The sequence below is a fragment of the Dama dama genome, chromosome 27, assembly GCF_033118175.1.
Source record: "Dama dama isolate Ldn47 chromosome 27, ASM3311817v1, whole genome shotgun sequence".
NCBI classification, from domain to species: Eukaryota; Metazoa; Chordata; class Mammalia; order Artiodactyla; family Cervidae; genus Dama; species Dama dama.
In genome coordinates, this window is record NC_083707.1 from 42,795,734 (window position 1) to 42,820,538 (window position 24,805).

Consider the following 24,805-nt stretch of genomic DNA (forward strand, 5'->3'; position numbering starts at 1 on the left):
CTGGGAGTTAAACCCAAGGAGCAAGGAGGAGAAGCCTCAGCATGGTGCTCTCTGCACTGGGAAGTGCCTCTCTTTTCAAAGAGGATATTTAGAGCATCATAGGAACAAGTCTGACTCTTCAATAGCCAATGGGTGAGCACTAATCCAGGACTCAGATTTGGGCAGAGACAAACCTAGACAGCATATTAAAAAACAGAGACATCACTTTGCTGACAAAGGTCCATATAGTCAAAGCTATGGTTTTTCCAGTAATCATGTACAGATGTGAGAGCTGGACCATACAAGAAGGCTGAGCACTGAAGTATTGATGCTTTTGAACTGTGGTGTTGGAGAAGACTCTTGAGATTCCCTTGGACAACAAGGAGATCAAACCAGTCAATCCTAAAGGAAATCAACCCTGAATATTCATTGGAAGTACAGATGCTGAAGCTGAAGCTCCAATACTTTGGCCACCTGATGTGAATAGCCGATTCATTGGAAAAGACCCTCATGCTGGGAAAGATTGAAGGCTCAAGGAGAAGGGGACAACAGAGGATGAGATGGTTTGATGGCATCACTGACTCAATGGACATGAGTTTGAGCAAGCTCTGGGAGATTGTGAAGGACAGAGAAGCCTGATATGCTGCTGTCCATGGGGTCTCAAAGAGTTGGACACAAGTGGGCAACTAAACAGCAAAACAACAGCAAAGTGAAGACCAAGTCTGAAATCCGGGTTTACAGAATGAATGAATGAATGAGTGGATTCCACAGTCACACACTCTCCAGGAACAGCTGTCGGGAGGGATCAGCTCCTAGGCACTGGTCTCTGCCCATCAGACCAATTTCAGGAGAAAGAGTGACCTTTTGTCCTGACTCATCCTCTGCCTGAGAACTCTCAACACCACCCCACAGGCAAACACGCACTGCTGGAGTCGAACTGAGGAATAAAAATCACTTTTACTACCAACTAGAAACTTAACCATTCTCATGGACTGGAGAAAAAATAAATTCTTCAAATACACACTCATGGTTACATAGACTTGGCTTCTCCAGACCTCTAAACATAGCAATGCATGTGCCTTCCCCGACCCAAAGTCAAACGCTTTCCAGGAGAATTGCCTGGAGAGTTCATCTTTAAGCACTAGGAAGGGGAGAAGCAGGCAGTTATACATCACTGTTCTTTTATTTTTATTTTAATTAATTTTTTAATTGGAGGATATTTGCTTTACAATATTGTGCTGGTTTCTGCCATATATCAACATGAATCAGCCATAGGTATATGTATGTACCCTCCTTCTTGAAACTCCTTCTCACCTCCCACCCCATTCCACCACTGTTCTTCTAAAACTCTGTCAGTTACAGCCATGAGGGGCAGGCCCTGGGATTAAGTTCAAATCAGAGTTAGATGTGGATTAATTCCTTCAGCTCCTGAAAGGTCACGGTTAATTTCCTGACACGATAAATAGCTTAAAAGGTATCTTTGTGGCCTAAAAGATTTCACGTGACTCTGGGATAATCCCTGGGCAGTTTATCTACCAGAGAGGGGCCACATTGTGGCCTGGAAAGCAGAAATTTAACAGAGAACCAGCCATGTTCTGTGGACAGGAGGTGTTCGTCTCAACCCTGAACTATCTTAGCTGTTTTTAAGTCAAGACCCCAGTGCTTAGAGCAGCCATGAAGTTCCCATGTCCACCTGCACATCAGGGCACCATAAAACACCTGCACCTTTGGGGGCCTGTCCCTCCCATCTGTACCCCACTCTGTGTCCTGGAAAATCTTGCCCATTCTATCAATATTTACACTTGCATGGAGCTTTTCCAGTAAAAGAGTCAGTTTCAGCCAACATGATATAATTTGTGAAGACATCACATGACTGTTTCAACTCATAAAGGGCCATGTGCAGCCTGTCCTGGAGTGATATCCAATTGTTCCTCAGAAGGGATAGATTTTAATTGAGAAAATATATTTTAGAGTTTTTTTTCCCCCTACAAATACATATCCTTTTGTCCTTGAGAGGGTGGACGTGAGCAAAAAGGATTCTGCTTAAAACGGCAAAACAAGGAGTAATAAATGGTCATTCCAATTCTGAGTTTGCCAGGATCCTATTTGGGGCAGTTAAGAGAGCAGCATGAGGGGCTGAGGGCTTTCAGTAACCACTGAATGGGTCATTTGCTCTAAGGCTGGGACTGTGAATGTGTTACATGGCACGAGCCACTTACAGACAGTATGTTTTTCATTGTGATCACGAAGACGTTGTAAGCGATCAGCCAATCCCAGTAGCGCAGGATGCTCTTGATGGGTTTCAGCAGCAAGTCGCCCCCAAAGAGCAGGAAGTAGAAGCAGGCCACCAGGTAGCCCATGCAAAAGATGCTGATGCGGGTCGTCCCAGTGATGAAGATGATGGTGAGTACGAACCAGAAGAGGTAGCTGAAGATGACCACCTTGGACATGTCCAGATACGACCTGGACAATGAAACCAACAGACAACACAGACTGCAGCCAGACCAAGTTGGGAGGTTCTAGTCGAGGAAGGGAATGCGTTCACACATCCTCCTCCTGACTCGGCCAGGAGGCACAGGCCAGACGGGGCGCTCTGATCGCCGGCTGGTCCATGGGCAATCCTCACCCAGTTAGTGATGGACGGAGCGGTACTTTGTGAAAACACCGTGTGCGCTTTTATTATCATCAAACTGGGGCCAAACTTCCCACAAGCAGCAACGTTTTCTGCCTAGTACTTGAAGAGTCAGGCATGACTGAGCCACTACCGCTTTCACTTTTTTACACACCCACGTGGAGCTTGCAGGCTCTGCCAGCACTCTCTCTGCACTTCCCTGGGCCGACCCAAGGTCCCGTCTGTGGGACCACTCCTCACTCTGCAGACAGGCAGATGCTTGGGCCCCCTCCTCCCCCAGTGATGGAGCTCCGGGAGCTTCCCTAGCTGGGTATCAGCTGACAGACATTGTGCCTACAAGCCATGTCCTGTCTGGATTCCTTTGCTCAGAGACTCTCGGCTTTGGAGGCTTTGCTTTGGTTGTTTCTCTTCCCAAGTTTGGGGAGAAGCACAGAAGCACCAATTGTGCATCAGATACTTGATAACTGAGCTATTATTTTGTTAGAGCTCTTAAATCATCTCTGATGAAATATGTGCTATACTGTTTTCAGCATAATTAGGGAATAAGTGGTCCCTAGAAGAACACTGGTGACGGACGGGGTAGTGAAGTTGGTGATGGACAGGGAAGCCAGGCGTGCTGAGGTCCATGGGGTTACAAAGAGTCGGACATGACTGAGTGACTGGACTGAACTGAGAAGAACACTGTCACAGAAGTGGACTTTTGGACTGTACTCTTCTTATACTAAAATATTCAACATTTCTGAATAGTTCCATGATTTTTCTCTAAACTATGTTTCGCTCATCCTTGATATCATACACACTGGAGAGTGCATAAGATGTGGGTGTTTCTCAGCATCCCACGGTCACAATGTCAGTGATTTGGTCCTGGTATGGGATCTGAATGCCCACAGTCCTCCCGACGTGTGTGACTTAAAGTCGGTGAAACTAGGCTGCTGGCATGTTTGAGTGTGAGTGTGTGTGTGCTCATGCACACGTGTTTGTGCACTGTATGCTTTCCATCCATTTCCCTTCCTTGCCTGCAGCTGTGAATCCCCCTGCAGGAGCCCCATCCCTCACTCCTCAGCCTGACCTGCTTTGGGTTCAGAAATCATAAAACTAAGCCTGTGGGAACAGCATGGAAACACCAGCCAACATGCCCCGGGGAGGACCTCCAGGGCCCCTGGGAACTCTTGAGGCCCTTGCTATCCTGGGGTTCAGGGACATCTGCTCCCCAGAATTGCTCTGGGCATGTCCATGGAGGACGGAGGATAACAAGGAGGTTTGGCCTCCAGATCACGAAGCCGTCTGGCCCTGGGATTCTTGGCTTCATGGTGTAATCAGTGGGTCAGTGCCCAGGAAAGGCAGGGCAGGGGAGCTGGAGGCACGGGCCTTCCCAGGGGCTGCCCATGGGCGGCTGCGTTACCTGCAGTGGATGAAGTCAGGCACGGGGTTGTGCTGGCTGAATGAGGCTGCATCCAGGTTCATGCAGATCTCCACGTTGTCGCCCGCCACGATCCGCACGGCGGCCTTATTCTCATCCTCAAAGATCTGCCGTTGCAGCGAGGCACACAGGAGTAGCATGAAATCGTCTGGCGGAACAGAAGCATCTGTGGTCTGGTCTCGTCCTTCCAGCTACCCTGTCCAGTCTGTAGGTCTATGTCTGTGGTGGCAGCAAGAAGCAACCGCTTTCCCCAGGACCAGGCCCGCCCCCCGCAGCCTCTCTCCTAGAAGGTGGGTGCATACAGGTATGTGGGGCTTGATAGTGGGGGTGTGCGGCAGGAGATAAAATTACTAAAATGAAAAAAGTGTTTGGAATGGTAACATGGTATTAACTCTGCAGACAAAACAGGGCCAGCAGGAGCCGCTAGTGGCTGGTGATGCTGACGCGTGGAAGCCAGGACTGTACGTGCTGGGGTGCGGTGGAGGGGCAGGAATGCACCACCAGGGGAAAGATGAGCAGGCGGGACCCCAGTGCCCCACTTACACACAAGGAACACGGGGTTGGGTCGAACGATGAAGTCAGGGAAGTACAGCCACTTGACGATGTTGTCATTGAAGCTGGCACCCTTGAATCTCCAGGGGTAGTCTGCAGGGTGTGGAGTGGGAGGAGCTGGTCAGGGAGCCCCTCATGCAACTGAGTTCCCCGCTCCCAGCGACAGTGGGGTGGGGGACTCACCTCGGCAGGGGGCAGGGGGGATGCCGATGCAGATGAAATACTGGAAGGTGATGATGCAAGCCAGGAAGCAGCAGTACTTGGGCCAGATCTCGGCAATGGCCTTCCTCCTGCGCCGGTACAGGACAGCAATCAGCCAGCAGGCGTGAATCATGGCGTAGAAGTCCATGCGCTGGCCGATCACGTTAACTGACATGAGGAAACAGGTCTGCGTGAGGATGAAAGAGGCAGAAAGTCGGCTTTACAGGGAAGGGGAGTGGCATCGGCAGGCAGCCCCCAGGGGTGGTGGAGACCTGCGCTCCTGGGGCCAGACTGGATGAGTTCTTCACCTGCTCTGCCTCTGCAGTGTGTTTTCATCATGAAGACAGAAGACTGACCAGGTGGCCGTCAATAAGAATCACTGTTCCAAGTACTGCGGGCAGGCATCCCACATTAATCAGGTCAAAACAGTGTGCTCTGGCTGAGGTCATACATTCGGAAGGCACCCAGACATCTGTAAGACCGGGCGTCCTGAGAAGCCATGTCCACGGCTGCAGGGCAGGGGACAGTCACTGAGTCCCGGAGACTCTCCACCAGGCCAGGAACCCTGCCATGGAAGTTCCCTCCAGACCCCCAGATCCCAAGGAGACAGAAATCAGGGCGTGGAGACGTGCCACAAAGCCCTAGTGGCCACCTGGCTGAAAGCAGCTGCTGGCGTTTTCAGAAAAAAGAGAACAGGTCAGCAAGGAAACTCACCTCCAGACCAAACTTGTAGAAGAAGTAATTGATGAAATACTTGGCACAGTTAACAAGTCCATCATCCAGCTGGAGTCTTGTGATGTTGTGGAAGATGGTTTTAGACACGGGGGTTGAGAGGTTGTTCCGACCTCGGTAGTACTCCTGATGGCGGTAGATGGTGACCTCAAAGGCCAGAATGGCCAGCATCAGCAGGTTGTTCTAGAAAACAAGGAAGATACACGTGATGCCACGTGGTCATCTACAGGCTCTCTCAAAGAGCCATCTCATTTCACTGTGGGTGTCTAAATGGACAGTGTGTGATCAGATGCCACGTCCATGAAACAGTCTTGACTTTAATGCTCATTTTCCCTGTATTGTGGTAACAAAGGTGGAGTCATCTCCAATTTGCAAATCAGGCTAATTTTCATGATAACAGGATTTAGAACCTCTAGACCAGTGACTGGCAATGGTTACGCCAGATCCAGAAAAAGTACCACCGAACCAGACAGCTGGGTCCAGTTACTTGGAAGGGTTGCCTAGCCTTCTTTGAAACTAAATGTGAGAAACCCTTATACAGTATCCTACAGGGACCCCGGGAAACAGACTGAGCTGCAAACTGGGGCTCTACTTAGCAAGTTTTGAACACAATACCTCTGAAAGCTGGTAGAGTAAAAAACATGCTAATCATACTACAAAATAATAATACAAAATAGGTAACATTTATGGGTCAGACACTATTCTAATCATCCCTTTCAAATATGAGTTGGTTTTATCCTTGTAACAGCTCTTAATGGTAGACATCATTTGTATGTTACAAACAATATCGGTCATATGAGCAAAACACCAGGAAGCTACACCAAGAGAGAGGGGAGATGCTTAGCATGCTTTCAGATTCCAGGAGTTGAGTACAAAGGTTTTAATTACATCATCAGCATAATCCATCAAAGTAAAATGCTCAAACTATCCATCATGGAAACATATGAATAATCTGAACTATATTGCTTTCCTTATGTTTGTTACAACTATCTGCAATCAGAATTCATTTTTCAAAGACTTGCTCTTTATATGTGGCTGCTTCTAAGCATAATAGATGCCACTGATTAAAATCTGTAGAATTTAGACAGCAAGCATTTCTTGTCATGCTACACTTACTTCTCAGAAATAATTACTCTATGACCATTTGGTATAATTTACTCAATATTTTTTCTTTGTGCCTACCAGACATCAATCTATGTATCCTGTTTTGAAGTTTGCTTTTTTTTTTCAACATTACAATATATTTTGGATATCTTTCAGTGTCTGATAATATTATCAATCTGCCTCAGTCTTTGAGTGGTTTCGTAACATTCCAGTGAATATATTTGTCATACTCTATTCAACGAATCTCAAATTACTTAGCTGATTTCTTTTCAGCACAATTCAATACTGATTTTAATACTCAGTCGTGTGTTTTGGAGGTGACTGCAAATCCCACATAGGAGGACGAGGCTGCTCTCCAAGGTGAGGTGAGCGGTCTCCAGGGAAAGGGCTGCAGACATGAACTTGGCAGAGGCAATGCTAAGGATGAGGAAGTCTTACCCTCAGGTAGACAAGCAGAGGAGACGACTTCCTGAGGCCCACCCATTCTGTGGGGTCAATGGGTGCACTGTAGAGCAGAGACTTGTTCAGCTGGTGCAGGGGGATGTTCGTCTGGTTTTCATTTGGCTGAAAAGAAAAGAGAAAGGAGTAAGAGACGGCCCCGCAGTCAGGAGAGTTCAGACTAGTCTCCCTCAGTTTTGAGCCAAGGGACATGGGGATGGGGAGGGAGGACCCACTTTAGGGGGAGTCAGCATCAGGAGAGACAGGGCCAGGACACCTCCGACTCACTGAGCCGACAGGGGCCTGACGGCGAGGGCTGGGGGACGTGGGTCCACCAAGGTCTGCCTCCCTTCCCTAAAGGCCAGGCAAGGAGACCCTCTGTCTCTGAGGCTCACCAATGAACAGTTCACAGAGAAGTTCTCAGGCTTGATGGTCTGCAGCTGGTACAGCATCTTACAGACAATGATCACACACGTCCAGACGGTGCAGATGCTGGAGGCCAGACGGCGGAGCTTGGCGTATGGCAGAGCGAAAGCCCAGGAAATCAGAAACACATAGTTGAACAGAGACACCTGAAAACACAAAATTGGAAATGGGGACAAAAGTATGTCATATGGCACAACATCTAAAAACTTAGATGTTTTTAGGCAACTTGACTGATTCAGTTCCTCCGAGCTGAGCAAAGGCTGGCTGAGCTCCTCATATGCACAAGAAATGGCTGTGGGTGTTAAGATATACATCTTGTACACAGAAAGGTGTGCAAGCAGGTGATGTTAAGTAACGTCGCAGCGGGAAACTACAGAGGTGAACAGGCTTTTAGGAGAACACCCAGGGGGTCCTCAGCCCAACCTGGAGCTTCAGGAACCTCTCCTGGGAGAGAACATGCCTGAGCAGTGCCCTCAAGCTGTGCGGAATTCAGGCATACCCACTCTGGGTGGACACGCGGCACACAGCCATGCCCGTGAGTCAGCGTCCATCTCTGCCCCACCCACGCTCAGCGTGGGGACCTTAAGTCCGAGCGGCCTGAGGCTCCAGCTGGAGCAGATGCCTGGCTGGGTCTGGCCTGAAGATGGAACAGCGTCACTTGCCTCCTTCACAGACACCCAGATGATGTAGGAGGACACGATCTTGACGATGTGCAGCTCCAGGATCCACCATAAGAATGTCTGCAGCTGGTGGAAGCCCTCCAGGAACCGCAGGAGCAGCACCGTGAGGCGGTCGATCACCAAGTGCCACTTGTTCCTCAGATCTGCAAGGCAGGGCACATGACTGTGAGCGGAGACCTGGCCTGTATTGATGGGTCCCTTGTCCCTCTGATCTGCAAGGCAGGGCATGTGCATAGCTGTGAGTGGAAGCCTGGCCTGTACGGCTTGTTCCCACAGTTTGTAGCTCAATGCCAGGGTCAAATATATACTTGAGCATATATTGAGTATATATCTTATTATATATTTATATATTGAGTATATATTTGATTCCCTTGGAGCAAGACAGCAGTTTGTTTCCTCCACGTGTGAGCCAGCATCAGAGCGGCTCCTGGGCAGGTGGCTTACCTGACGTCTCCTCCTCCTCTTCGTCCTCCTCGTCCTCGTCTTCATCCTCGTCCTCGCTGTCCCTGCCAGGCTCACCCTTCTTTGCTTTTGCAGGGCATCCCCCCGGCGTCTCCTCCACAGGCCCAGCCAGCTGCTTGACCTCCGCCACCTCCAGGCTGGCGGTCAGCTTCATCATGGCGAGGTCCGGAAGGCTTCCCTCGGGGTGGGCCAGCCTGTCGGCAGAGAGCAGCCAAGTCAGGGAGGGAAGAGCGTTGGGAGCTGAGAGTGAGGGGCATGTAGAGGAGGATGAACAAAATGGAAGTCTACGTAGCCTGGCATGTGGGCTTGTTAGTGTCCAGTCACTTTTTATTTTTTAAAGCTCTTTCTAAAAAATGAACTGTAAACTCAGGTTTGGTGAGCTCTTCCAATTCAGGTTCTAGTGATGAGTCAGTCATGAAAGCTATCAACACCTAAACTTGACATTTTTTCCCACAGGAGAAAATAGTCAGAGTTTAGGTTGGAGAAGCATGAAATGGCATCGTGTAGAGCAAGCATTTCATGGCTTCACGGGGGGACTTACTCATTGTGGTGGATTGGTAATTTTTTCTTGATGCTGCTCAAAGTAATGGAAATAGAAAGGGAAAAAAAAAAGGAGATGAGAACAGAAGAGTTATAAGGAGAGTCAGAGATCACACATCATGCTACAGTCATCTACTATCGCATTCCTGTACGCCAGGTGCAGGGGCCCTAATGCCACGTGCATTCCAGGATGGCAGCCACAGCGTGCTTTGGCTGGGAGCCCTGAGCCGGGCAGCTAATCTGAGAGTGGACGGCGCTGCAGTGGTGAAGGGCAGGACGCAGAGACTGCTGAGGCAAGTCAGGTCATGCTTTCTTAGAAACACAGCAAACCATCCCCTAGGAATCAAGTCATTCACAGTTTAAGGAGGGATATATATTTTTTTTAATTCTTAAATAATGTGTAATGTCAGTCAAGCTTTGCATGGACCAATCTCATCCTGTAGCCATCTGAAGCATATGTAGTGGATGCAAATGCTTCTGGGGGTAGGAAGCCTACATCACACCCCATCCTGGGGTACCAGGTGAGCTGCAGGACTAGATCTCTTGGGAAGAGTGCAGCAGCCCGGCTGAGGGGGCTGCAGCCTTAGGGAGCTCAGCGACTCTTGGGGGTCCAGCTTAGCTCACAGCGAATAGTACTGAGTATGATCTTGTTCCTCAATTTTTAAAGAGTATATCTTTTTATTCATATTCAAATGAATGTTTGAAGAAACGTTTGTGGGCAATAAAGTAGACAATAGGAAAAGGCCTATTACAGATAATGCAGGTAGTCCTCCTTATTTGCAATAATTTATTCATTTCAGCCTGACTGTCACAAGACAGACACTTAACAATGTTATCATATCTGTAATACTCTGAGTTTTATCTGTAATATCATATCTGTAATATCTGTTATTGGCTCTGAGTCAATTTCATGTCTCTGGAATTTTACTTTTTTTTTTTTTTTTTACAAAATGAAGAAGTTTGGCTAGATAAAAATCTAAGCTCACATGCAACTTGTTGGTTTTGTATTTAAAATGCCTGTGATATTGGAGAACTGTGGTCAAGATTCTGCATTGCTCTTGGACTTTCAGAGAGGTTCTTCCTCAAAAGCAATTCCTTTTAGCGATGTCAAGCAGGTAGATCACAGAATGTCAGAAACGAATTGCTAATTTAGTGAACAAAGAATGTTCTGAGGTCGGTGGAAGAAAGTGTGCTGACATGTACTAGCTTATTTTCTTTTTCTTTTCTTTTCTTATTGGATATATGCGTACATATAGCTGACTCACGTTGTTGCACAGCAGAAAGTAACACAATATTGTAAAACAACTATATTTCAAAATATAAATAAATTAATTAAATCGCATGATCCAAAAAAAAATTCACCTTTCAGTTTGGCTTTGATAATCCACATTATAGCCAGATTTCCACATTATTTTCCACTTGTATGTACTTGCTTATTTTCCTAAGCTATATAATTCACCTGAGAAAATCTGTGTTCATAAAATGCCTCTGGATGAAAGTATTTTCAACGCACGGTTGGAGTTTCTACTTTAAAAGACACTATATGAATCCTTTCATTGTGCTTTCGCTTTTCTCATAGCATTTTTCTGAGACAAACCAGAACAATGTTAAAAACATGCTCTTTGGAATCAGAAAGATTTAGATTCAAGCCTAAACTAGACATCTTACTAACAAGGGAACGTGGCAAAGCTCCTTACTCTGTCTTTTATTTTTAAAAAATTTTATTGAAATAGAGTTGATCTACTATGTGTTAATTATAACAATGTGATTCAGTTACACATGTACACAGCATCAGGTGTAATGGCCCTGGTTTGTGTATATGTAGGAGAACTAACCATTGCTCCTGTTAAAATATTCTAAATCATTCTGTTTACAAATTCAGTTGGAACGTCCCGCAATTTTTCACACCATCAGAATTTTATCAGTCAGCCACTGTCCTTAACACAGCCCTACCTCACATCTTATAAGGTTAAGTCTAAATTGTGATTGACCCAGAAGTTGGATATAGGTATGTCCCCTCTTTCATGAGAAGTCCCATGTACAAACACATTACCCTCCTTATTAAACAGCACTGAGCATACAGAAATAAATTTGGAGAGAGAGAAAGCTTATTTACTCAATAAAAGGTTCACCCTATCATTCTAATCGAGATAAGTCCCTTCAAAACTGGACATACTTCACGTGCAGCCTTTCAGAAGCACACACTGTGTAGAGACAGGGTTTGTTAGGTCGAGTGCTCCCCAGGGCACAGCTCTGACTTTTAAAATGTGGGCATTCCGACAAAAATGAGAGTTCACTGGAAAGACGATTGAGCTAATGGTGGAATGCTTCAAGTTTTTAATTATTTTAGATGACTGCATCTGGGTCGTTCTGAGAACTCCTGAGTCAGCTCAGGGTTGATGGGCATATGTTTTTCCTCAAGAAGAAAGCAGGGGGCCAACTCTGTACCATCAGCATCCTTGGCACATTGGTTCTAGGACACCTATGGACACCAATACCTACAGGTGCTCAAGTCCCTTGTATAAAATGCTACAGTATTTGCTTGTAACCTACGCACATCCTTCTGTATATTTTAAATGATCTCTAGATGGCTTGTAATACCTAATACTATTTGAATGCCATGGAAATGGTAACTTGAACACAGCGAATTCAAGTTTGCTTTGGGGAACTTTCTGGATTTTTTTAAAGAAATGTTTTTGGTTGAATCCACGGATGCAGAAACCATGGATATTGAGGGGTGAATGTATTCGTTGTCAGAGCCCATCAAACCACTCCTGCCTCTTGGGCGCCCCAGCCACCTCCTCTTAAAGCACATGGTCAAGACTTTATCAGAAACACAGAGGGAGAGAGAGACAGATATAGTGTGGTTCTTTATGAGGGATAAGACTGATATGGCTGCTCAAGATTTATGCTTCAAGTCTCTAGCTTACTTCTCTAGCTGGCAGCTAAAAACTTGAGGTTGACACTTCTCTCTCAGGTTGCCCCCAAAACCAGCCCCAAAGGGAGCCCACCCAGCCTCATTCCTCTTCCATAGAGATCTCCACAAGATGCACTAAGTTTTTACACCTCTTTCTAGACATTCTGCCTCCTCAGGTCTGCTACTTGGTTATCAGCCTCAGCATTCCTCTTAAGAGGAAAGAGAGTGGAATAGAAAACCTACAGATCTTTCCAAGAGTTGTTTTGTTAAGTGGATTTATTGCAAAATACTTGCTTCTACTACCTAAATTACTGACTTGATTACTTAAGACATGAAGTTATGGGAGTGGATATTTTAATTCTCTCAATAAAGTAAGAAGAGCTTTGGTGAATTAGACCTGAAGACTCTTCTCTTTTGGGCACTTGAGGATAGCTCTACACATGGCAGGTGTCAGAGCTCACCCTTTGTTACCTGTGGTTATGAACATGTGCTATCTCCCCGCCTGGGTGACGTGCATCTAAGACACGCTGCCCAACTTGGCTTTTTTTTTTTTTTTTTTTTTTTTGGCTGAAGGCAAATATATTGTGATATCTGTCAAGTAAAATACCATCCTTCTATATGATGCTCTTTTAAATAGATGTATACTTGAAGAAATTGGTGTTTTAATTTTCTCTTAACCATAGATTGTTGGACCTGTTATCACTTCATTCAGGCATATCCACTAGTAGTTAAGCCCCCACGGTAGGTGAGATATTGGCCCTGCAGTGGATTGTACAGGGACCCAGGGCCTGAGGGGCGGAGGTGGCGGGCAGGGGAGATAAGACAGGCAGGCAGACGGGGCTGAAGGCCAGTGTTGGGAGGCGGCAGCAAAGAGAAAGTGCTCCGGGAACTCAGAGGAAGGGCCAGTACGCTCAGCAGGGACTCGGCAGAGATGAGTGGTTTGTGGAGCAGCTGGTTCTTGAGCTGAGCTCTCGATTACGTGTTCAGGAGGGAGATGGGCTCGCAGGCAAGCCCAGGGTTAATTCTACCAAAGGGTGACCAATGCCGAGCGCCAGCTGAAGACCCTCGGCCACCTTCGAGTCCACTCAGCAGCACCATTCAGTCCAAACACCGAATGGTTGGGTTTGCAAAAGACATCCATAGCATACCTGGAGGCCATGTTCACTGTCTGATGATGTCAGTTTCATTTACAAGCTAATAAAGAGCTTAACACCCCCAGAGACCATTTTAAAAAAGGAGCCAAGAGAGAAAACGTTGAAGTACCCACCTATTTATTATCAGATACACACGCCCATTGACCTTGGCATGGCTAGCAGGAAGCGCAAGGTGGCAGCAGGGAGACAGTCGGAGAAAGAAAGAGGAGAGTGTTAGCCAGAGAGAAGGAGCTGACTGTGTCCTGTAAGCTCTGCAACACCAGGTATGTCACCAACACCTTTCATGCACTGCGAAGTGTCTAGACAGCGAGGTTCGGCAGCACCGTGGAGTCAGACAGAGTCAGGTTTGAAGACACTTGACAGTGACAGCCTCTTCCTCCCTCCCTCCCCCAAAGAATCACACGTCTGGTCAGGTACCTGTAAGGTTTAAATGTCCAGAGTGCACTTATCAAATAAAATACCACGTTTAAAACGTTAATTCTTGGTCCTTCTCCAGAATTAAAAAAATAAAATCCTTTGAGTATCCGTATTCAAGAAACTGTCTTCTGAGGTTTTTCTAAAGTTAAAGTTCAAAAAAGCCATTCTATTTCTGTATGTGTCATGGTACCTTCTAAAACAAATTATTGACACGTGGCAGTCACAGATATTTAATAAGGAATGGACATTCAGTATCTTACTGTTAAGTGTTTATTATATAATAATTATGTTGTAATTATGTTATAGTGTCTGTTTTATCAATATAGAAGGGAGATGATATTCCTGACAATGTCTACCTAGAAATAACAATAATTTCTCATAAGATTTGTCATAAAATTTTTCATGCTAACTCTAAATTCTAGAAGGCTCAACATGATGAATTCTGCTTCAGACACAAGTGACACTTGCCTGCAGGGCAGACACAAATCACACAAACAACAGACAGAACAGGCAGAGGATAGCTGGCTGTTCATAGAAACAAATGGACCAGAATCAATATAAGGGATAAAGTGCACTGATCATTCCCAATTTGGGATTTTTTTTTTTTTTTTGGTGTAGCATCTACTAAGAGGGAAGGAACAGAGAAGGTGAAGCATGAGAGTCAATTCAATTCTGAAAAGATCTCTTTCTTCATTATTTTGACTCTAATGTAGCCACTTACTAGGGTCCTAGGGACTAAAAATCACTAGTAAGGAAAACACTGCAATGGAAAAGATTTGTGAAAAAGATGGGATATACACCCCATGCTCCAGGTAGAAATTTGGGGATTTTTATATGAAACTCCTGCATGAAATCCCTAAATACCAAACTTGGATGAGTCCTTTGAACTCCTCTTTTCACAGAACCAAAAATGAAATCCCATGACCCCAAACCATGCATACTGCTGACATTACTCATTCTTGCCTCGCCCTTTATGTTCTCTTGGAAAGTAACAGTTCAGGGGGTGCTAGGGGCTGAGCCTTGGCCAGAGGAGGGCCAGCCATGGCCTCAGACTGACCAGACCACAGGGCCTCCTTCCTGTCCAGCCATGTAACGGGGCTACGGGCTGGCTGGACAGTAGGGGAAAACAGGAGGACACATCTTGATAGGAGGCTGCTATCCTTTTTCAGAACCCACATAATTAAATCACATTTATGTACTTAAGGAAACCCTGTTCAACACATTCAGTTTTCCATAATTCCACCAGTCAATCTTAAGTGAAATCAACCTTGAATATTCATTGGAAGGACTACTGAAGCTCCAAGACTTTGGCCACCTGATGTGAAGAGCTGATTCATTGGAAAAGACCCTGATGCTGGGAAAGATTGAGGGTAGGAGGAAGAGGGGGTGACAGAGGATGAGATGATTGGATGGCATCACCAACTGAATGGACATGAGTTGAGCAAACTCTGGGAGATAGTGAAGGAAGGAAGCCTGGCGTGCTGCAGGCTTCCTGCACTGTGCAGGAACTGTGCCTAATTTCATGAATGTGCCTAATGAATTACTGCTTCATCTTCTTTCCGTGGACTCACTGTTTCCTTTGAGAAGGGGCTTGGGAATTTTCACCTGTGGCATCTGTGTTCCTCTGAAGGCAGCACTTTGCTCCCCATCTACGCAACAAGGGCTTTCCAGAAGCTGAATCACAGGCTATTATGTGAAGCAGAGAGGAAAATCTGTATCAAGGCTCATTAGACGAATGCCTGAAATGTTCCTGAGATGGAGCAGGCCTATGGATGTGTGCTGACCGGTTATGGCTCCATGCACATGGCCAGGGTGAGACAGATCCCATCAGCTACTTGGAAACACTTTGTATTAGTATTTATTGATAGAAGACAGCAACAGTGAACTGGTGGCAGAAAACATTGCCTTCGCTCTTTCCTTAAATGCTACTCTGGTTACTCACAGATGGCAGAACCTTTCAGCTGAGGTCGTTCCTTCCCGAAACGGAAGGGAGAATTCTGTACTATGCATTCACTCATAGAGACTTCCTTACTACCTGTCGGTGCAATAGAAAACTCACCCTCTGAATTTAGCCAGATTCTGTAAACATTCTAAAAACACCCCACCACCCTGGATACAAAAGACACATCGCCACCGCAAAGGAACCTCAGAAGCACAGCTCCTCTGGACCAACTCACACGCCTGTCAAGATCACCCACAAAATGTCATAAATCACTACCCGTGTGCATGCTAAGTTGATCAGTCATGTCCGACTCTTTGCGACCCTGTGGACTGTAGCCCACCAGGCTCCTCTGTCCATGGGATTCTCCAGGCAAGGATACTAGAGTGGGCTTCCATTTCCCAGGGAATCTTCCTGACCCAGGGATCAAACTTGTGTCTCTTAGGTCTCCTGCACTGGCAGGCAGGTTCTTTACTACGAGCACCACCTAGGAAATGTAAATCACTACCTACTGTAAAGTGCCATCAAACACTCCATATTTTTTCCCATTTTTTCCCACTCAGAGGCTGACTGTCATGGCAAATACAGGTTGATATTCTCAGTGAGAAGACGGGAGGGTCTGGCTGAGCTTGCATGGGCTCACCTATAGACAGCACTGTCCTCCTTGCTGGGGACGGACTTCAGGTCGGTGAGCTCCAAGAATCGGTCGTGGAAGTAGTGCAGGTGCAGGATGCAGACCAGGAGGAAGGAGGTAGGGATGAAGATGCGCGTGAACAGCTCGGCCACCGTGAACTGCTTCAGGCCAAGGTCCTCCAGCCTGTGAAACAGGGCGGGTTTCCCCGGTGGGCTCTTCCACCCAAATGTCCACAAGAATTTGGCTATTTCTCGGTGATTTCACACTGAACATTTTCAAGACAGAAGTCTCCATTTCCCCATATTCCTGAAGCAGACAAGCTGTTCTCGCCCCCTCCCCACCCTGGTCTTCCCTGGCACAATCGTCCACCTTGTGCAAAACGCCCAAGTCAGGACATCCCCTCCCCCAACACACTTTCCTGTCTCCACCATCCACATCCCTTCACCCTCATCTCCTGAATCTGCGCTCTAGTTTCCTCTCTAGTGCCTCCTATTCTAGGTGAGGCCGCCATCCTCAATCACAGAACACCCCCCCCACCCCTGCTGGCCAACCATCTGGCTGTGTCTATTCTTGCCCCCGCACATCACTGCTTTCTCTGCCAGTCAAGGGTGCTTTAAAGACTTGTAGACATTTCACCGAGAAGGAGACGCAAACCATCATCACCTAGGAGCCCTGCACCTCCAGGCGCCTGGCTGACCTCCACCCTCCCTGCAGGTGAGCCTTCCTGCTGTTCAGCACACTCACCAAACCCTGTCCTGCCACAGGCCCTTTGCATTTGCTGTTCTCTTTTCCTGGAATGTTCTTCCACCTCTCAGCTCCCAACTCAGTTTTCTAAAGACAAGCTCCTTCTTATTCTTCAAGAGTTTAAATGACATCTCCTGGGACTTCCCTGGTGGTCCAGTGGTTAAGATTCGGCACTTTTACTGCCGAGGACATGGGAAATCTGTGCTGGTCAGGGAACTAAGATTCCACATGCCAGGTGGTGCAGCCAAAAAATTAAAAATGACACCTCAGGGAAGCCTGCCTGAACAACTCCATCTCTAGCTATTGTGCCCCCACTTCGGCTTGTTTTCGTTACCTTCACAGATGTGTCAGTTTGTAATTTATTTCACATAAAGTAGGTTTTTTGGTTTGTCTCCTGTCCTAGAATGTAAACTCCACTGGACTCAGACTCCCTCTGGCTTCCAGTTGATATTCAGGTGCACAAGAGTGTCTGGCTCAGGAAAGGTGCTCAGCTCTATGCTTCCTCCTCTGGACACTTGGCTCTATGCCCAGTCCTGGTTTGATTTCCAAAGGAATTTAGGAAGTTTAGAGGAGCTGAGTAGAAAAGGCTAGAGTCCTGTCTATTTCATGCATGAGAAAGAGCTCATCACAGCTAGTTTCCATGGCCAACCACTCCTTGAGAGTCCCTTGGACAGCAAGGGGATAAACCAGTCAATTCTAAAGGAAATGATCCCTGATTATTCATGGAAAGGCCTGATGCTGAAGCTGAAGCTTCAAGTCTTTGGCCATCTGATGGGAAGCCCCAACTCACTGGAAAAGAGGCTGGGAAAGATTGAGGGCAGGTGGAGAAGGGGACAAGAAAGGATGAGATGATTGGATGGCATCACCAATTCAATGGGCATGAATTTCAGCAAACTCTGGAAGATGGTAAAGGACAGGGAAGCCTAGTGTGCTGCAATCCAGAGGGTTGCAAAGAGTCAGACACGACTGAGCAACTGAACAACAACTCCTTAGAATCCCAGCACTGGCTCCATCCAGGAGGGAGGCTGATGCTCTGTGTTACAAGACTCCGGTTAGGAAGGGAGACCACATGACTGTGAGGAGCCAGGCAGGTGAGCTTCACATGAAACACTAGAAAAAGCTATTTCACTAATAAGGGGCTCAGAATTTACTTTCCAGTCAATTCTTACTGAGTACATATTATGTGCCAAAAGCTCAGGCCTAAGTCATGAGAGCCCAGAAAAACCAAGACCAATGTGTTCTGTTCTGGAGGAACTTACAGCCAGTGATGACGTCAGGTTTTACTAAAACCTCCTTCCTGGCAAGGTGTTTGGAACAACACGCCCTCGCAACTTCACCCGGTGGGTCACTTTCCACCCTGTTGTCCAGCACAGTTACTTACTTTTCTTTTTTCAGTCCAGTCATGTTTTGCCACAAGCCTGGGAAGTTTTCAAACTGATACGTGTATATAAAGATGAGCACCAGCATTGTGTAGATAACCACTGACATCCAGAAGTACTTCAGGATCCGCCTCCACCATTCATAGTGCACCTGTGGGTCAGATAGTGAACAGCAGATGAGGAAAAGGCATGTTAGCGGAAAGCTCACAAAAATACCTGCCACATTCAACAAGAACAGGTGATTCCATTCACACACGTCTGAAAGCAAAGTCCAGTTCATTTTTAGTTTTTGAGGCTGTGTTGCTCATAGAGTTGGGACAACGTAGATTGGAATCTGAGGGCTTCCCTTGTGGCTTAGATGGTAAAGAACCCGTCTGCCAATACGGGAGATGTGGGTTCAATCCCTGGATCAGGAAGATCCCCTGGAGAAGGAAATGGCAACCCACTCCAGTATTCTTGCCTGGAGAATCCCATGGACAGAGGAGCATGGCAGCTACAGTCATCAGGGTCACAGTCAGACACAACTGAAGCAATCTGGCATGCACGCATGTTGTGTTAGTTTCAGATATATAGCAAAGTGATTCAGCTATATGTATATATATATATATTATATATATATATACAGATTTTTTTCTTTTATAGGCTATTACAAAATCTGGGTACAGTTCCCTAAGTTATTCTGTAGGTCTTTGTTTACCTCTTTTATAGATACTAGTGTGTATATGTTAATCTCAAATCCCAATTTTATCCCTACTCCCACTTTACCTTTAGGTTAACAATAAGTCTGTTCTCTATGTCTGTAGGTCTGTTTCTGTTTTGGAAATAAGTTAATTTGTGCTGTATTTTAGATTCCACATGTAAGTGATATCCTATGGTATTTGTCTTTCTCTGTCTGATTTACTTCACTTAGTATGATAATCTCTAGGTCTATCCATGTTGCTGCAAATGGCACTATTTCATTCTTTTTATGGTTGAGTAATGTTACATTATATAAATTACCACATCTTCTTTATCCATTCATCTGTACAAGACAAGGATGCCACCCTAACCAATTTTCTGACTTTTTAAGAACAAAACATTTCAAATTAGTGAACAGGTGGAAGGGGCTTACTCCTCACTTTAGGATTCCTAGCTATAGGATTTGAATCTCATCGACTCCTTTACACGATGTATCTGTGAGGTCACAGTAACTAACACAGAGCCTCCCGAAGGAAGCTCAGGCATACCCCTGGACAGATGTGAGGATGGCAACCTGGCGGCCACAAGCACCCACCTGATACAGGGCCACACAGAAGAGGAAGAGCACCATATAGATGATCTTGTACATCACAATTTTACCCTCGAAGCTGACGAAGAAGAACATCCCCCCGCAGACGTAGATCCAGTACTTGATGAACAGGGCCACCACCAGGTTCCCTAGCACCTTCATCACGTCCTGCTCGTCCGCTTCTTCCTCTTCCTCTTCCTCTCTCCGCTCCTGCTGCTCCTCTTTCGGCTGCTCTTCTTCCTCCTTCTCTTGAGCCTCGCTGTCCCCCTGTATATCCTGTTCATCATCTTCAAGACAGAAGACCCTGCTGTTATGAGGAGCTGGTCCCTGGACCAGAACCACACACTCTGACCCGTGTGAGGTGGGTGCCACACACATTAGGCATTACCATACAATTTAAAATAATTTTAGACAGTTCTAACAAACAAGGCAGAATTTATAGAACTAATCACAGTTCACTTTCCTAACCTTCCTGAAACATAAAAGAAACACATTTTGTAATATTCTTTTACAAGCTTTTCATAACACCTATTTCACTTGCATTGTTCAATAGCTATAACTACTGTAGGATCGAGAGAAATAAACAGACACAATAACACAAACCGAACTAACTCTGACAATTTCAGATTCTGACTACAATGTGCCTCTAGCAGTATTTTATTGAATCTGGGTTATTGGTAATAATGTTAACCAGAAAGTATGATTTTATAGAATGAAAAAATTGAGGTGAAGCCAAATATAATTTAATTTAAATTAGGTTTCAGGACTAATTATAATTTAACTAAATTTAACTAAATGCATAAAAAATAGTTTTATGCATTGGAAGTAAAAGCTTATTTGGTCTTACTTTAAAATATGCTAACATATAGGACTCATCTTTATGGTCCTAAGGTGACCTACCATTTGAATAACTTACTCGAATGACCAGGAGATCCACAGAGTGAGGGGAATGCACATGGGGTGAGAGGTCAGAGTAACTGTTGATCTTAAGTGAACTGTTATTTGCATAAAGTAACCGGTGAATTTAATCACTGTGTTAACAGACATCCAAACTCAAATAGTCAAGATTCAAACCTTAAAGACTTTTGTTGCTGAGAAACAACCAGTGTTTAGGTCTAAATGAGAAACTATAAGAAAAAGATGAGTTGGTTTTCTCCTCCTGACAGGGTTAATCTGAAGGTTACCAGCCCTGCCTCTGAGAACATTTACGGATTCCTTTTCAGACAATGCTACACGCCTCACTAGTGGTCTCCAAGCTGTTCTACGAGCATTAAATTTTATTGTTATTTACTGGCACACCCACACAGGTAGGGAGCAAGTGACTCTCATTTGACCCATGGAGTGGGGTCTAAAACTACAGAAGTGATCATCAAAACATCATCTTCCTTTTTTTTTAACTTTGTGGTACATTTGATTTTGAAAAGGTGAGAGGGTTTGAATTTGGGAGATCTGAGTCACTCTCTTGGTACTAACACTCAAGAAGCTGTGACCTTGGAGGACCCAGGGAATGCCCTGTGGTGGGGATCACTTTTGTGTGGGTCAAATGACCCAGGGTCTCTGCAGCTCCAGGGGACGCCCATGTGGGCAGGGACTCAGCCCTGAGATGTGGTCATCTATCTGCTCACATCCACGCCTGGCCTCCCTCTGGTCTGGGACAGAGCCTCCAGGGATGTCCTCTGGGGCCCTTCTTCCAGTCACACTGCATGCACTAATTACCTTTTACTTCACTTTCCTGACTTCCAATTTTGACCTCAGACAGAAGAGCTTCCTTTTCTTGGAGAGCTTTCTGCTCTGTGAGGTGCTGTCTCAGCAGCAGCCAGAATGTGATGGTGAACAGAATCTGGAAGGAGACAATAGGGATCAGAGCATCACGCCTCTGAAGTGTAAGCATGTTCAACCACGACTATGCTTCCCTGCCCTTCAGTGGGAGCACGCTGCATAAGCCCGTCCACTCGAGACAGTCAGGCACCCACTACATTGCACCTGAAAGTCACCAGCTTTTAAATCTCCTTCCTGAGGACGCTGGCATGTGGTCCAGTGCCGGGGTGCCTTCATGCCTGGGACACTCCAGGAAGATGCACAGGACCACCTGCGCTGGAAACCGACGTGGGCCAGCGGTCTCCTTCCTGCCTGGGACCTCAGCACAAGTAGAAGAGGAAGATGTATTTCTCCTATGAGCCCCATTACTTCTACAGTGTTCCTTATTTTGAAGAAATCCCCAGAAATGGGAGAAAAAGAACATTTCATCCCAGCAAACAGAGTCCCTGAATCCTCCCTTTCTTTTCCGAAAGCTGACAGGGGAGTTGTTTACAGTGCTCACATGTCTATATTAACATCTTCTTGAGGGCAAGGGGGAAAAAATAATGATTTCAAGGAGCATTGAATACTTGGAACCTACTTTTGCACGTTCCTGCTTGGATATGACTGTTTTGATTACTGTGGTTTTGTCTGAATGCCCTGCCCTCTTTTTCCCTGCCCACTTACCTTTGAGGCGAGCTCCCCCGGCTCCTTCTTTTCTAAGAATCCTGGGACCTTTTTAATCTCAGGGAGCTCGAAGCTCCATATGTACTGCAGTATGAGCAGCAGGTTCCCGTAGACGACCATGAAGGGGGAGCTGATCATGGCGTACTTCCTCCGGTTGCGGATCATCCACAGGGTGCAGGACCAGATGAGCAGCACGAAGGTCAGCCAGCTGTGGTAGGTGATGCTCCAGGCCTTCAGGGGGAAGGGTGAGAAAGCAGGGCGGTCAGTACATGGTACAGTCCACACTCTGCTGAGTTAGACGTGGTCTATGAGGAAAAGGTCAGTGACATTCACACTAGCGGGGAGGATCATGGTGAAACTATGGGGGAAACGTCCCAGCTGAATACGGGAAGAAGCAGGGAGAAAGGCTGCCCTGTGAGCTGACACTGCCCTCAGCCTCCTGGAGGGAAGAGGGTCAAGCGAGGGTAGGGACGGCTTCACTCTGTGCCCTTTGCCCTCCAGCCCAGATGTCTTCCTTTTCACTGGATTTGCTGGATGAAATGCAACCCAAAGTGCTTCCTCCTTCATTCTTCCAAATCAGCTTAGGGTCAGCTATTTTTCCCGGGTGCTGGGTGAATGGGGCCAAGCTGGGCTCAGAAACAGAAGCTATGGGACCACAGGGTCAGCAGATGAGCTGGCTTCAGGGGTCCCCTTAGCTGACCCACTGGGAAGACAGATGTGATAGGAATCAGGGAATCGCCAGAAGGAGGTGGAGTGTCAGGTGTCTGCACCCCAGTAGTAAAGCCAGGCTAATGGAGAGCCTGGCTTCAGCTTCTATACTGTAGGGGGCAGGACATCCTCCAGTCACACCAACCCTAGCAGACCTAGAACACATCTCAAAGAGCAGCTTCCAGAACATGAAAGTCTAGAAAGTCAGGCTCATGAATATCATTAACCTCAAGAAATCTATCCTCTCTTACCATAATCTTCAATACCAAATTTCTGTGAAAAGGCCTCTGTGACAATCTAAAAGGGTGGGATGGGGTGGGAGGTGGGAGGGAAGTTCAAGAGGGAGGGAACATATGCACACCTGTGGCTGATTCATGTTGATGTATGGCAGAAACCAACACAATGTAGTAAAGCAATTATCCTCCAATTAAAAATACATAAACATATTTTAAAAAAATATTTTCTAGTTGAGGCTGAGTTCAATCATATTCCTGACTATCAGGAATTTCAAGGGTTATTGCAAAGTCTGAAATGTTTTATGTCTGTTTTGCTTCTGGAAAGCAGATAAGTATTGAGATAAATACGATAAATGAATGAAGTCAGCACAGAACAAATACTTCCTCTCAGCAACTTGCAAATGTGTCCTAAATCAAAGCTAGTTTTTTAAGTACAGAGTTATTTAAAATTGTTGTTTAAAACATATGGAAATTAAAAACTAGAAATTAAAACTGCTTTTATTAAAATTAAGTGAGAAACTTACAGCTATTATTAAGTCATGAATTATTTTCATGAAATAGTATTCCTTGGAAATGGTGCTATCAAAGTGTTAGTCGCTCAGTTGTGTCTGACTTTTTGTGACCCCAAGAACTGTAGCCGTCCAGGCTCCTCCGTCCACGGAATTTTCCAGGCAAGAATACTAGGGTGGGTAGCCATTCCCTTCTACAGGGGATCTTCCCAACCTAGGGATCAAACCCAGGTCCCCTGCATTGTAGGCAGATTGTTTACCGCTGAGCCACCAGGGAAGCCTGGCGTTATCAAAGGTCGGTAATATTTAATGCCTTTATCCCAGAATGAAATTCAGATCTGACCTTGCCACTTTTGTGTGGATGACCCAGGAGAGTAATCTGCACAGATAATGTAATTCCAGGAGAATTTTTTTCCCTGTACACTATTCCTGTTTGGATGGAAAAGGGAGGAAAACAAATTGGGAATGTTTTGTTAAACTTCTCTCATTTTTAAGGCCTCAGTCACACACGACCCTTGGTTGTTGGGGGTTAGAATCTGCCTCACGTTCCTTCTTGTGTGCAGTTCTAGGATCATCTGAAGGTATGGAATATTCACACTGTGTGTTTTTGAATAAAGACGCCTATCATCCTAATAGACCTGGCTGCTTAGGACTGCTCTAGAAAGAAGAGATCTGCTGTGATTAAAAGTCTGCTGCCCACTATTTATAATAGCCAGGACATGGAAGCAACCTAGATGCCCATCAGCAGACGAATGGATAAGGAAGCTGTGGTACATATACACCATGGAATATTACTCAGCCGTTAAAAAGAATTCATTTGAATCAGTTCTAATGAGATGGATGAAACTGGAGCCCATTATACAGAGTGAAGTAAGCCAGAAAGATAAAGATCATTACAGCATACTAACACATATATATGGAATTTAGAAAGATGGTAATGATAACCCTATATGCAAAACAGAAAAAGAGACACAGATGTACAGAACAGACTTTTGGACTCTGTGGGAGAAGGCAAGGGTGGGATGTTTCGAGAGAACAGCATGTATATTATCTATGGTGAAACAGACCACCGGCCCAGGTGGGATGCATGAGACACGTGCTCGGGCCAGGTGCACTGGGAGGACCCAGGGGAATCGGGTGGTGGTGGGGGGAGGTGGGAGGGGGTATCGGGATGGGGAATACATGTAACTCCATGGCTGATTCATGTCAATGTATGACAAAACCCATTGCAATGTTGCAAAGTAAGTAGCC

The 24,805-nt window shown here is 46.0% G+C and overlaps 1 protein-coding gene across 2 annotated transcripts in view; it reads right to left on the reverse strand.

The window, feature by feature from the left end:
- PIEZO2 (piezo type mechanosensitive ion channel component 2) overlaps nt 1-24,805 on the reverse strand; it is a 243,321-nt gene that overhangs the window by 49,223 nt on the left and 169,293 nt on the right. For both annotated transcript variants that reach the window (XM_061130738.1, XM_061130739.1), the window contains exons 13-26: nt 22,102-22,332; nt 21,334-21,457; nt 19,624-19,904; nt 18,353-18,501; nt 16,237-16,410; nt 8,609-8,820; nt 8,147-8,307; nt 7,454-7,630; nt 7,059-7,184; nt 5,499-5,699; nt 4,767-4,971; nt 4,575-4,676; nt 4,014-4,179; nt 2,199-2,442 (exon numbers count right to left, since the gene is read on the reverse strand). In XM_061130738.1, the coding sequence (XP_060986721.1) occupies nt 2,199-2,442; nt 4,014-4,179; nt 4,575-4,676; nt 4,767-4,971; nt 5,499-5,699; nt 7,059-7,184; nt 7,454-7,630; nt 8,147-8,307; nt 8,609-8,820; nt 16,237-16,410; nt 18,353-18,501; nt 19,624-19,904; nt 21,334-21,457; nt 22,102-22,332 (2,553 nt within the window). The remainder of the gene's footprint in view (nt 1-2,198; nt 2,443-4,013; nt 4,180-4,574; nt 4,677-4,766; nt 4,972-5,498; nt 5,700-7,058; nt 7,185-7,453; nt 7,631-8,146; nt 8,308-8,608; nt 8,821-16,236; nt 16,411-18,352; nt 18,502-19,623; nt 19,905-21,333; nt 21,458-22,101; nt 22,333-24,805) is intronic.